Here is a 13,817-nt window from a genome sequence, read left to right on the forward strand (position 1 = left end):
CTGGGCCAGGGCCAAGGCAGTAGGGGCCGCTCCCTCACTATTTCCAGGATGGCTTCGCGGGCCGCATGAAACCACTTCACGGGCCGGATCCGGCCCCCGGGCCTTGTGTTTGACATGTCTGCTTTAACATGAGCACTCCAGGTCAGGTCCTTCTTTATGGTAACATCCAGAAACCTAAAGCTGGCCACCCGCTCCACATGGTCTCCACTGATGATCAGGGGCTGAATGTCTGATTTATTCCTACTATGATCTACTATAAGCTCATTGGTCTTAGTAGTGCTGAGATCCAAATCATTGTCTCTGCACCACAAGAGCAACCGCTCCATCTCATCCCGGTAGGCAGACTCATTCACCTTGGAGATAAGCCCCACCACTGTTGTATCATCTTGAAACAAGAGAGACAGATAAGTTAACAACTTGAGATTTTTAGTAATATAATAGAAAGGAAAATGAGACTTTCTTTTAACATATTTTCTCTGCATTTAACGTGGGTAATGATTGGTAGCAGATGATACCACTCTAATGGCAGAAAGTGAAGAAGAACTAAAGAGCCTCTTGGTGCGAGTGAAGAAGGAGAGTGCAAAACTTGGCTTGAAACTTAACATTACGAAAACCAAGATCATGGCATCCGGCCCACTCAATTCCTGGCAAATAGATGGGGAAGAAATGGAGGCAGTGACAGATTTTATTTTCCTGGGCTCCAAGATCACTGCAGATGGGGACTGTAGCCAAGAAATTAAAAGATGCTTGCTCCTCGGGAGGAAAGCCATGACAAATCTAGACAGCACACTAAAAAGCAGAGACATCACCCTGTCAGCAAAAGTGCGTATAGTCAAGGCTATGGTCTTCCCAGTTGCAATGTATGGCAGTGAAAGTTGGACCATAAGAAAGGCCGAGCGCCAAAGAATTGAGGCCTTTGAGCTATGGTGCTGGAGAAGACTCCTGCGAGTCCCTTGGACTGCAAGGCGATCAAACCGGTCAGTCCTGGAGGAGATCAACCCTGACTGCTCTTTAGAAGGCCAGATCCTGAAGTTGAAGCTCAAATACTTTGGCCACCTAATGAGAAGGAAGGACTCACTGGAGAAGAGCCTAATGCTAGGAAAGATTGAGGGCAATAGAAGGGGACGACAGAGAATGAGGTGGCTGGATGGAGTCACTGAAGCAGTAGGCGTGAGCTTAAATAGACTCCAGAAGATGGTAGAGGACAGGAAGGCCTGGAGGAATGTTGTCCATAGGGTCGCGATGGGTCGGACACGACTTCGCAGCTAACAACAGCAACAAATGATTGGTACGAATAATACAATTCCTCAAAATCATCAATATATTAATTTAGATGATGCCAGTCAAATCTAAATTCAGTTGTGATGTTGCAAGTGTTTATATATTTCATTTAATTCATTTTCCCCATTTTTAAACAGATTAAGAAGAATCTGTATTATAACTACACTTAATATTTTAAAATTTGTAATTCTATGTATAATTTTATATATTATATAATGCATATTATATTTACTATAAATACATTAAGTACCTTTACCTTTATTAAATACATACAGTATACTGTGCATCCAAATTGCATGCCTTTTGTGTGTGCGCTGTCTTTATGACTGTGAGTTCAATCACCCACTCCTTAGACCCATACTCCTCCTAGCTTTTTAAAAAGGCCCAGAGGAGTGTCATGAGTGGGTTCCACAATACTATATTCCTTAAGTTTTGTCCATCTGATTCAAGTTGCCTGTGGTTTGGACAGAACAAAATGTAAAGTGCTTTGCTTTGTCTGGGTGTGGCTGATACAAAACCCAAAACAGTGTCAAATATTCTGTGAAAAGGAAAAAGTGGGATTCAGAATAATCCTCTGCTACAAAGATCTAGATGGACATTGGTAACTTTAATCCTTCTTAAACTGGCTGTGCTCTTGGAAATGGAAGTGGTATAAGTTTTGTGTTTAAAGGGAATGTGAAAAGAGACTATAATTTTTATTTTATCTCTCATACAAAACATTTTTGGTCAGTTACCTGTTCCAAGGCAGAAGGACCTGATGCTAAATAGTTTATAATTAATTAATGCCAAAAGTGCACTTTCAAAATGTTTTTAATTAACTTCTTCTAAGCCTCATGACTATGCCAACCCTAACCTTGTCTCCATTTACCCTAATACAGATAGACCTCGAGGTAAGAACCTAATGGAGCCTGCCCATTAGGATCGTAAGTCAAAAAAAATTGTCAAATGAATCAGACTCAATTTTACAAATTTTTAAAATCAAATTCATTAATTGAATCAAATGGATCATTAAATGAACAAAAATCTGTCTTACTATTTCCTCCAATTTGTTAATTGATTGCTGCCATCATTAACTGAACTGAAAGGCTTTCCCGCCAGCCACCCATCAGCTGTTTCCGGTGCAGCCTTGGCTGAAGAATTAAATTGCCTCCAAGCAGGCTCACATCCGTTGCAGTTGCTTTTTTTAAAAAAACCATTTGTTGCTAGTCAGCTCAAGTGTCTTCAACTGTAGTTGCTTTAAAAAAACACCACTTGCCAATAATTAGCTTAAGACTCTCCAGCCAGGCACCTAGAGGGAGACGGGGAAGGGATTTACAGAACTCTCAACTTGCCACAGTAATAGATATGGAAGGGACCTTGAGGTCATCTAATCTAACCCACTGCTCTCACAAGAGAGTATTTCTGATAAATGCCTATCCAGTCTCTTCTTAAAAGCTTCCAGTGATGGGGCACCCACAACTGGAGGTAATTTAAATTTAAAATCTACAAACTACAGTAATATATGCTAATCTCCAAAATAAAAGCAAGGAAACACAATGTTATAGAATGCTTTGTGTAGATGCCTGCTAGCATTTCTCAAGCAGTGTCAAGGCAAATGTTAACAAATGTTATCTTTGCAAAGTACTGTACTTACAAACACAATAGTTTGCAAAGTACAGTACTTAAAAAACACAGCAGTTCCCAAAGTGCTTACAAACAAAACAGTACAGTACTATAGAGTAACAAAAAATAATATTTTAAAATACAGAAGCAATTGTAGCACTCCAATCCTCAAGCCTGGGCAGCAACAGACCTGGCATGCATTACTGAAACCTGGTTGGGCCCGGAGGGAGGGGTCCCTTTGATTGAGTTATGCCCACCAGGTTTCCGTGTGCTTCACCAGCCTCGGGCTCAGGGTAGGGGCAGGGGGGTGGCAGTTGTTATTAAGGAGGCCCTTTGTCCGCGGGAGACCACTGCCTCGCAGATTGGCGGATGTGAGTCCCTTCTCCTGAGGTGGGGTCCTGGGGGTCAGTTGGGTCTGTTGCTCACGTACCTTTCTCCCAGCTGCGTGGCAACAGCCCTGCCCGGGCTACTCAACGCTCTCTCAGGGTTGGCGGTTGAGTTTCCCAGGCTTATAGTTCTGGGAGATTTTAATCTGCCTTCCCTGGGTGGTGTGTCGGGGGTGGCCCGAGAGTTCATGGCTTCCATGATAGCCATGGACCTGACCCAGATTATTCAGGGTCCGACTCACGAGGGGGGAAACACGCCCAACCTCATTTTCATCTCTGGGCAGTGGTTTAATGGTCTGGGTGGGGTTACTCCAACATCTCAACCCCTTTCATGGACAGACCATTATCTCCTGCGGCTGAGCCTCCGTCATGCCACTCCCCACTGCTGGGAGGTGGAACCGACCAGGTGGTTCCGCCCCAGGCGCCTGATGGACCCAGATAGGTTCCAGACGGTGCTTGGACTTATTCCTTCCTCCCTTTCCCACAGCCCGGTCAAGACCTTAGTTGATGCCTGGCAACGGGCGGCTTTGGAGGCTCTCGACCGTGTTGTGCCTTTGCGGCCTCTGACCCGGCGCAGATCCCGGCTCGCTCCTTGGTTCTCCGTGGACCTGCAGGAGATGAAGCGCCGGAGAAGGGGCCTAGAGAGCATTTGGAGGTCCAGTTGGTCTGAATCTGACCGAACACAGTGAAGATTCTTTTCTAGATCTTATCTTGTGGCAATGGAGGTGGCGAAGCGTGCTCACTTTGCCACCCTCATTGCATTCGCAGATAACCGCCCGGCCGCCCTGTTTAGGGTGACCTGTTCCCTTTTAAATCAGGAGATGGGAGAGGACCCCTTGCAGGGACGGGCCGAGGAGTTTAGTGAGTATCTGGTGGATAAAATCGCTCAGATTCGGGCTGGCTTGGACTCCGACTGGGCAGTGTCTGACGAAGGGGAAACGATGGGTTTGGCCGATAATATCTGGGAAGAGTTTGATCCTGTGACTCCGGATGAAGTGGACAGGATCATGGGGAAATTAAGTGCCGCCACGTGTTTGTTGGACCCGTGTCCCTCCTGGCTGGTTTATGCGGCCCGGGAGGTTACACGAGGCTGGCTCCTGGCAGTTATAAATGCTTCCTTGAGTGAGGGGTGCTTCCCTGCCGCCTTGAAGGAGGCGGTGGTAAGACCCCTCCTCAAGAAACCTGCCTTGGATCCAGCTATTCTAAACAACTTTCGTCTTGTCTCCAACCTTCGCTTTCTTGCGAAGGTGGTTGAGAGCGTGGTGGCACGGCAGCTCCCTTTGGTCCTGGAGGAAACTGAGTATCTGGATCCATACCAATCGGGTTTCAGGCCCGGGTACCGCACGGAGACGGCATTGGTCGCACTGGTAGATGATCTCTGGCGGGCCCGAGACAGGGGTTATTCCTCTGTCCCGGTCCTTTTAGATCTCTCAGCGGCTTTTGATACCATCGACCATGGTATCTTGCTGCGACGTCTTGCAGGGTTGGGAGTGGGAGGCACCGTTTTACGGTGGTTCTCCTCCTACCACTCGGGCCGCTCGCAGACGGTGTTGACAGGAGGGCAGAGGTCAACCCCTAGGCCCCTTAATTGTGGGGTGCCTCAGGGGTCGGTGCTCTTGCCCCTCCTGTTCAACATGTATATGAAGCCGCTGGGTGAGATCATCCGTGGTTTGGGGGTGAGGTATCATCAATATGCCGATGATACCCACCTCTTTATCTCCACCCCGAACCAAGCCAGTGATGCCCTCGATGTGATGTTCGTTGCCTGGAAGCAGTACGGATTTGGATGGGGAAGAACAGGCTCCAGCTGAACCCGGCCAAGACTGAGTGGCTCTACGTACCGGCATCTTGACTTGTCCAAGAGGTTCCATCTTTGGTTATGGGAGGAGAGGTGTTGCCTCCCGTTGATAGGGCGCGCAATTTAGGCGTCCTCCTGGACTCACGACTCAGTTTTGAAGATCATATTGGAGTCGTGGCCAGGGGGGCATTTGCCCAGGTTCGCCTGGTGCGCCAGTTGCGCCCCTATCTGGACCGAGATGCCCTATGTACGGTCACTCATGTACTCGTTACCTCTCGGATAGATTACTGCAATGCTCTCTACATGGGGCTGCCCTTGAAGACCACCCGGAGGCTTCAGCTGGTGCAGAATGCGGCCACGCGGGTAGTGATGGGAGCATCCCAATGCTCCCCTATTACACCCCTCCTGCGTGAGCTGCATTGGCTACCAGTTGTCTTCCGGGCAAGATTTAAGGTGCTGGTACTTACCTTTAAAGCCCTACATCGCTTAGGCCCGGGATATTTGCAAGACCGTCTGCTACCGGGGACGACTTCCCATCGCCCAGTGCGCTTGCACAGAGAGGGCCTCCTCAGGGTGCCGTCGGCCAGACAATGTCGGCTGGCGACCCCCAGGGGGAGGGCCTTCTCTGTGGGAGCACCAGCCCTTTGGAACCAACTCCCCCTTGAGCTTCGGATGGCCCCGGACCTCCGGTCCTTTCGCCGCGACCTCAAAACTTTTTTCTTCCATCAGGCTCACCTGGATTGATGATGGGTTTTTAAATATGTTTTAATTTTTAACTGTGTAGTTAATTTATTTTGGGGCTGTTATTTAATTCTTTTTTAATTTTTGTATTGTTGTTTTTTATTGTTGTTAGCCGCCCTGAGTCCTTCGGGAGATAGGGCGGCATATAAGTCCCAAAAATAAATAAATAAATAAATAAAACAGATCCTCCATGTACCACCCAAAAAATCCAGAACTTGGTGCAGAAATCACCGGATCTTGTTTGGCCATGGGACCAGGGACAAAAACAAACAAACAAACCCTGCCAGCTTCAGGAAATTGCGTTTGTAACCCAAACAAGTCACAGCGTTAAAAATAGCCGCCGTTGCAACAGTGACTGAATCTAAGTCACATGGCTACAGAGGCCTCTTTTTTGGTCACAGTTTTGAATTTCTAATGTAAGTACCCTTTCTGAATAAATTCATTTTTGTGAAAATTTGCTAAATGTTGGTACCTGCGGGATTACCTGTAATTTAAAAGTGCACTTGCAAATTTACCCTCTTTTCTTCACTGGCCACCAAACCAAACAAGATGTGCTGCCATTCTGGAACAATTATTTTACAGTGTCAGTGCTCAGTAGCATAGATATCAAAAAATAATTTTTGAGTCAAGTGCATATATTGCTCAATGAAACAGTCCTTTTTCTAACACTGAAAAAATTGCAACAAATAAGACAAACCAAAAGTCTTAAGTGTGGCTTTGTAAGAGAAACAAATTGATGTGTTAATAATGCAGTAAAAAATGAACATGCACATCCTAAAATGAGCAGATCAAGCAAAATACTCTTGGATTTTCAAATGTAAAGCATTCTACCTGCTTTTCTTCATCCAGCTTCTTCACAAAAACCTTTACAAAAAACAAGCAGTACAGCAGTATATTTGGGCAGTAGATGTTGGCATAATAAATAGATAAAAACAACCCTCCTTTTTTCTGTCTAAGCCATATAATCTGCTAGCCAAAACATAACATACATGCTTCATGTATGATTGAATATGGCCTTACAGCCAGTGTATCAGAGTAAATGGTCATAGTGGTGGAGCTAAAGGAGAGTGGAGAACGTGAGAAAATGTTGAATGAATTCCACTACAACTCCAAGCTTGCTAAGTAAGTAAATCCACATGGAGTGTCCTGCAATGTGAGCCTCACTCAGTGGTTGTTGCTCAGAAATTTGAAACAACTATGTGAACTATATGGAGTTTCTTCCATTGTGATCCTCAACTGTCCAATCTTTTAGTTGCTGTACTAGTATGTAGTTGCTCCAGTATGTTGATGTGCTGCCAAAGCTCTTCTGCCCTCAGAGTTCCTGGAGTTCACCCAAAGATCTCTCTTCGAGGCAAGTAAAGCAGAAAATAATAAAGAGCACTTAAGAGTTTTGTTAGGAATGATGGTCAAAGGACAGAAATAGATTTTTTATTTGTAGGTTAAAGAAGATAGTGATGAATCCATAGCCATTTTACACAACTGTCCAAACAGCTTGAGTAGTTTTATTTCATCAGAGGAAGTAGAATTTTCCCAAATATGAATGTGATATTTGCAATAAATTGTATATTAAATATTAATTAGTTTCTGTTACGTATTTTTTCATTTTTCTAAAAAGCTTTTTGTGTGTATGCATGCATGCCTTTGATTCAGTGTTGACTCTGGCAGTTGCCAGGACTGCAGTTTTCTTGGCAATATTTCTGAAGTTTGCCAATGTCTTCTTCCTAGTACCAAGAGGGAATGATTGGCCTAAGGTCACTCAGCTAGTTTCATGAATAAAGCCGAATTAGAACTCACAGTCTTCCAGTTTCTAGTTTGATGCTTTTAACTATTGGGTTTTTGCAAACTTTAGCTGTCTATCTCACTGCGTGGAGAGGGCAGTTTAGCCTTTAAGTTGTAGTTGGACTCTATAGGCAGTCAGACAGCCAACTAAAGCTTGTAAAGACCCAGCACCCTATATTTTCTTGCGCAAGTTTCTACAGAACAGTAGTCAACTCACTTTTGGAGACAAAAGGTTTTTTTCCAGTTCAAGGGAAAAAGCTGCAAAAAGATTTTCATTTTTTTTCTTCCATTCCTCTACCCTTCCCCCTGGAGTCAAGGTAAGGTTTTTGAAAGTGATAGAAATTGGAAAGCAGAATTTAGTTTTAGAACCTAATTGGAGGGTTGGAAGAGATCAACAAGTACATCCCTCCCAGCTTTGTTGTATACTGAAGAAAGGTGGCTTTCTCGGGGGGGGGGGGGGGGGGGGGAGAGGGCTAAGAAGGAAAAGTTTGGGGAAGCTTGTCCTGAAGCTGACACCTTTTTATGCAAGAGCCAGCTTCTTGAAGCCTAGCCAGAGACAGGACAGATGGTCAGATGATTGGTGATCAGCTAATTGGCAGACAAAGCTGTGAAAGCAATCACATTTCTGCCTGAAAATGGCTGCTGCTTCCCAGAGGCATGGGAAAGGCCCGAGTGCTGCAGGTCTCCTTGAGGCAGGATAGTGCAGGGGTAGGCAACCTTGGCTGTTATGACTCGTGGACTTCAACTCTCAGAATTCCCGAGCCAGCCATGCTGGCTCAGGAATTCTGGGAGTTGAAGTCCACGAGTCATAAAAGAGCCAAGGTTGCCTATCCCTGGGATAGGGGAAGACAAGCAGGGGAAGGTTGCAGCATCCTTGTGGTCTGTCATAAGCCACAGGGCCAGTTCAGTTGTCATAACTTTGAAATAGTCATATGTAGTTTGGGGGATGTCAGTCTTAACTTTGAACTGTTGTTAAATGGCCTGCCATTTCTTGAGGACTACTTCTATTTACCCCATGTATGGTCCAGATGTCCTTCATGGTATTGTTGCAGTCATTACAGTAATTCAATTGAGATTCATATAATCCAGGTTTTGGAGAAGTAATTGTGTTAGTCTTTTGAAAAATGTGAGGTTCTTCAAAGAATTATGGTAATGTAGAAATGCTTTAAGGATTGTGTGTATGGATATGTCTAATGTAAGTTTTGAATTTTAAATGCATGACAAGCTTCTGACATACATGCCAATGGTTCTGGCTATTGCTTTGCCATTCTGGATTTTTTTCAATCTGGGTTTTAGTTTAGGCACAGAACAAAACACTGTTGGTAATAGTTCAGCTTCATTTGGATAAGTAGTGTGCCCACTCTCCCTGTCCTGCTATATATATATTTCTCTAGAACAAAATATCTGAGGTTTCTTCACTGATGTCATTCACAAAAACAGTGAAGACTGCTTTTCTACAGAGCATTTGAAGAGTAAAGTTTCACATAAGGCTGAGAGTACCTCCTATGGATTGGCTGGATTAGCCATCATGGTAGCTTAATTAATTATCACCATATCTTGTCACATTTGTAGATGTAAGCCTCCTAGAACCTATGAAGTAAGTAGCACACAAATATATTTGGCTATACAAATATTTTAAATAAATAAATGAAAAAGCATATCTTGTTATATATGTACTGCTATAAGGATTTTATCTTTTTTTCCACAGCAGGCAAGGGAGAAACAGGCAATAAAAGTTTTGATTGTCTTTGAACAAAGGCAGCTGTAGAAATCTGTAACAGTCCTAAGCAAACTTTAACTTTACATGTTGTGTTGTATGTCATAGGTATAAATTACAGTGTTTAAGAAACTTTACCCTTTTGAGTTGTATAAAGAACGCTGTGATTTTAAAAGATATATATTATTAAAAATAGTTTATAAGTCTTGTTACATTGTTTCTGAATCTTGTAAAAATCACTTTTTTACTCAACAGGTGAAGTTTAATTGCATTAATTTAAGTTTAATTATGCAATATTGGCTTATATATAAGTGCTAGCTTAAATTTTGTCACATTAATTTTATAACTTTTTTTAATCTGATAATTTCTCTGATGAATTGTGGGAGTACTATAGAGGCACTGCGTCTTGACTTTAGCAAATCATTTATTAGTCCCGTAACTTTTTTATTTGCAAATTAGTTAAGTTCGTGCTACAGAGGCTAACATTTAAATGGATATATAGTTGAACTGAAAATCTTACATGAAAAGTGATCAACAGTTTTCTTATTAGGCTGGAGGAAATATTTAGTAGATTGCCATAAGGTTCAGCCTTGGATCCTACAGTTTTCAACATTTTTTTATAAATAACTTAAATAAGAGGTGGAAGGAATGCTTATCTGTCAGCCTCCATCTGCCTTTGCTTGCTGTCAGCTGTTAGCAATGGGGGGAAGTGGGGAGCCTTTGTGAGGGAGGTATGCAGGTGGAGACAGTGGAAATTTTTCATGAAGCTTTGCAATAGCCAGCTCGGACTTCGCTTATCTATTCAAGGTCATTTCATCTGGCTTCAGAAGACAGAGACAATATGCCTACCTCAGAGACTTTCCTAAAATATCTTCTGGCCAATGATTGAACTTTGGTTGCTTAGCTACAAGGGGGATGGGTGGGCCTAGGGTTTGTTTCAATTTGATGCTTTGGGCAGTTTTGCTCCAGTTCTTGCCTGACCTCTGCTGTATTCAGTTCTTTCTTAGTAAAAGTACCTTTTCTCTAAATCCACGGAGCCAAGGGTTTTTCTTTCCTAGGGATTGAACGGAGGCAGCCCTGACATTAGGCAAGACCTGGAACAAAACTGTGCAAAGCATCACATTGTAACAAACCCTAGGGCAGCCCTGACATATATCATATTTGTTGGTGACACAAAGTGGGTGGGATAACTAACATCGTAGAAGACAAAATTAGATAATTACAGAAATGAACAAAGATGATCAAGGAACTACAAAGATCTGTGAAGAGAGATTGAAGGACATGGGAACCTTTAGCCTTGAGAAGATTGACTGGAGAGATGACAGCATTCTTCAAATTCTGAAAAGCTGTTGTATCGAAAATATGTATCACTTCAGAGTGTAGAACACAAAACGATAGATTAAGTTACAGGATGTTAGCTTACCATTGAATGTTGGAAAGGAAATGCTTCTAACAGTAACAGCAATTCAGAACTGGAATTAATTACCCAAAGAGATGCTAAGGCATCCCTCACTTGTGTTTAAGCAGAGCAAAACAGCTATTGCTGAAATACTTTGATTTGCTTTTATGCACCAAATGGGGGTTGGATTTGATGGGTGAAATGTTGCCTTTCACTCTAAAACTTTGATTCTATGATTTGGAGTTTCAGTTCTATTTAATAAAGAATAAAAAGAAATCTTTGGTGGCCAAAATTGTTGAAGAATATACTTGCTTTGTTGATGTAAATAAGTGTCCTTGATAAGACGAAAAGTCTTTCTTCAAGCTTATCACAGTAACAGCTTTCTTAGTTTGAATGGCCCAAATAAACCTGTCACAATAAATACTAGGTGTCACAGTAATTAAACAGCTAATGTACTTTCACTTTTTCAGCTTTTATCTCTTCCTGGGACTCTTCCACTTAAATAAAAATTTAATTTTAATCACTGTTATACCTTGGATCATAGTAAAATTTGTACATTACAAATGTATCATGAAAAGAAAAATTAGCTTTGCATTAAAAAAAACTAACAGGAAAAAAAAGGAGAGGTTGTATTTGTTTATGCGTCTTACTATGTGCTTTCTGCCAAAGACTAACATGACCTACTTTATAACAATAGCAGAAGAACCAAGCTGTTTTTTGTTTTGTTTTGTTAACTCTCTTAAATTGGCCACGAATGCTACCTACTTGTTCACTTGTATGTTTTTAAATAGCAACTGTATCTCTGAGGATTGAAGGGATATTTTCCACCTTTTCTTTCTGCATAGATAATTAGCACCATGGAGCCTCAGGTGTCAAATGGCCCTACATCCAATACAACCAATGGTCCTGCCAGCAACAGCCGAAATTGCCCTTCCCCTATGCAGACAGGGGCAGCTACAGATGACAGCAAAACCAACCTCATAGTCAACTACTTACCCCAGAACATGACCCAAGAAGAGTTCAGGAGCCTTTTTGGGAGCATTGGTGAAATAGAATCCTGCAAGCTTGTAAGAGATAAAATTACAGGTACATGTATTTATTTATTTTGCTTGCTTGCCTCTGTTACAATATACTCTTGTAAGATGGTTAACAGTACATGAAAATGTTACAAAATCATATTTTACAACATAGAGATTTTGTGCCTAGCATTCCTTATTACCCTCTCATTTGTACAAACTTCAGTGATGTGCTGAATATCATTTGGAATAAATATAAAAAGTGAAAGTGTGCTCTGGAGGAACTTTTGGCTTTATGTGAAACTCTAGAATTGAATGAAACTATATTATCCAGGTAAGCAGACAGGTTGTACAGTAATAGATATATAATGGAAAAGGTTCTATTTTCTTTAGATGCTAACTGTAAGCACTATATTGTGTAGGCTAGGAGGAGAATTTATACCCCATAAAACCAAAACCATATGGCTTTGATTTGAAGAAACAACTATAAATTTGCAAACAGGAAGTGGCTTATCCAATGTTTTCCAGTGGAGTCATTATTTCATCTTATTTTTTTAAACTTTAGTACCATTTTATTTTATTTTTCTCCCCTCTTTGACTTCATTCTACTCGTAATCCTTTTACTTCGGATACTTGTGTAATAAGAAATGTTGTGGATCCTTTATGGATTGTCATAATTAAGGATTATTGAATAAAGATGTGATGTCATTTTGCTTTTCTTAGGCTTCACAATATCAAAGGTTATTCTGTTTTAATATGTTTAAGTTTTAATATGTTTATGTTGCCAGATTACTTATAGGAGAAATCCCCAAATTCTCCAGAATTCATAAAATAGTCACCAAACCTTTTTGATTACTGTTTGTTTATTTCTCGGTAATCATAATTGACAATAGTAACATGTGCAATGAACTTGTCACATGAACTGTGACATTTTTATACCTAGAAAGTATAAGAGCTCTTTTAGATAAACTATGATAGAATTAATGATTTGGTGAGATGAGCAATGATAGAATTAATGATTTGGTGGGAGAGTGAGGAGAATGTCAGGTATCGGTAAAAATGCTGGTAAACTTGGATAATTCAGAAAGGGGTTTTGTGAAAAGAAGATGTAGAGAAAATGTGCTTAGATCTGGCTTGGTGCGTAGGAACACAAAGGCACTTGGAGTTCGAAATAATATTTGAAGGCATTGTGTTGGAACTGAAATTGAACAAAGGTTACTTGTCAAGCACAGGTAATCAGGAGTCCAGACAGTTCAGATGAATACGGGCTTGTTGTATGCTAATGTTCTCTACAAAATCTGAACTATTAGTGGTCAAAGCAAATCAGTGGCAGATCAGAAACAACGGAATTCAAGATGGGTAGGACTTTAATTTCTTGTGGGTGCAAAGGGACTTGAACCTGATGATTGATGAAGAAATACTAATGCTAATAATGGTCACTGAGGTGAATCTGACAAAACATCAGTATTTTTATAAATCAGTTTAAATTTGGTAGAAAAAAACATGGTAAAGAAAGTTAATACAAATATAAGGGACAGTTGAAGAGAAAGGAGACTGAACCAAATAAAATTGAGGATGATTTGAGGATGGATTGCAAGTTATAAAATCCACTAAAGTTTCCTTAATAATGTATTATTTATTACATGACTTACACCTACAGTGCTCATATACTTCTTATTATAAAGGACAGTTCTTTATTTCGGAAAGGTGACCTTTAGATTTATATATTTGTTCATTTTGTTCTTGAATTTTCTTTTGGAAAACAGAGTTATAAACACAAACAAAATTTTATCTCTACGAATCTTTGTCAGAGATGTCCCTTTTTTAGGTTGCCCTTTAATTTTTCCAAGAAAATGGGGTCACTTTCAGAGATGTGAAATTTTGTCAGTATAACTTTACAATAAAGTACAATTAATTCATCTGGTTGTGATTCCTATCTGGTTTGCCCTGCAAGGCTGACATCAATCTTGCATGTCTGAAAATACAATTATCCCCCATCCCCCCATGGGGTCTCTTTTAAAGCTCAAGAAACTAGGGAGGGTCTTTTCTGACACACTTTATTAATCTAGACAAATCCATTTAGCTTCCATCTGACCAT

General features: G+C 41.3%; 1 protein-coding gene across 1 annotated transcript in view; it reads left to right on the forward strand.

The window, feature by feature from the left end:
• Window positions 1-13,817, forward strand: part of ELAVL4 (ELAV like RNA binding protein 4) — a gene marked incomplete at its 3' end in the record, with an annotated part of 93,187 nt that overhangs the window by 21,070 nt on the left and 58,300 nt on the right. The window contains exon 2 of the mRNA XM_083359624.1: window positions 11,549-11,789. Coding sequence (XP_083215750.1) covers window positions 11,549-11,789 — 241 coding nt within the window. The remainder of the gene's footprint in view (window positions 1-11,548; window positions 11,790-13,817) is intronic.

Source organism: Vipera ursinii (assembly GCF_947247035.1).
Source record: "Vipera ursinii genome assembly, chromosome: 3".
NCBI classification, from domain to species: domain Eukaryota; kingdom Metazoa; phylum Chordata; class Lepidosauria; order Squamata; family Viperidae; genus Vipera; species Vipera ursinii.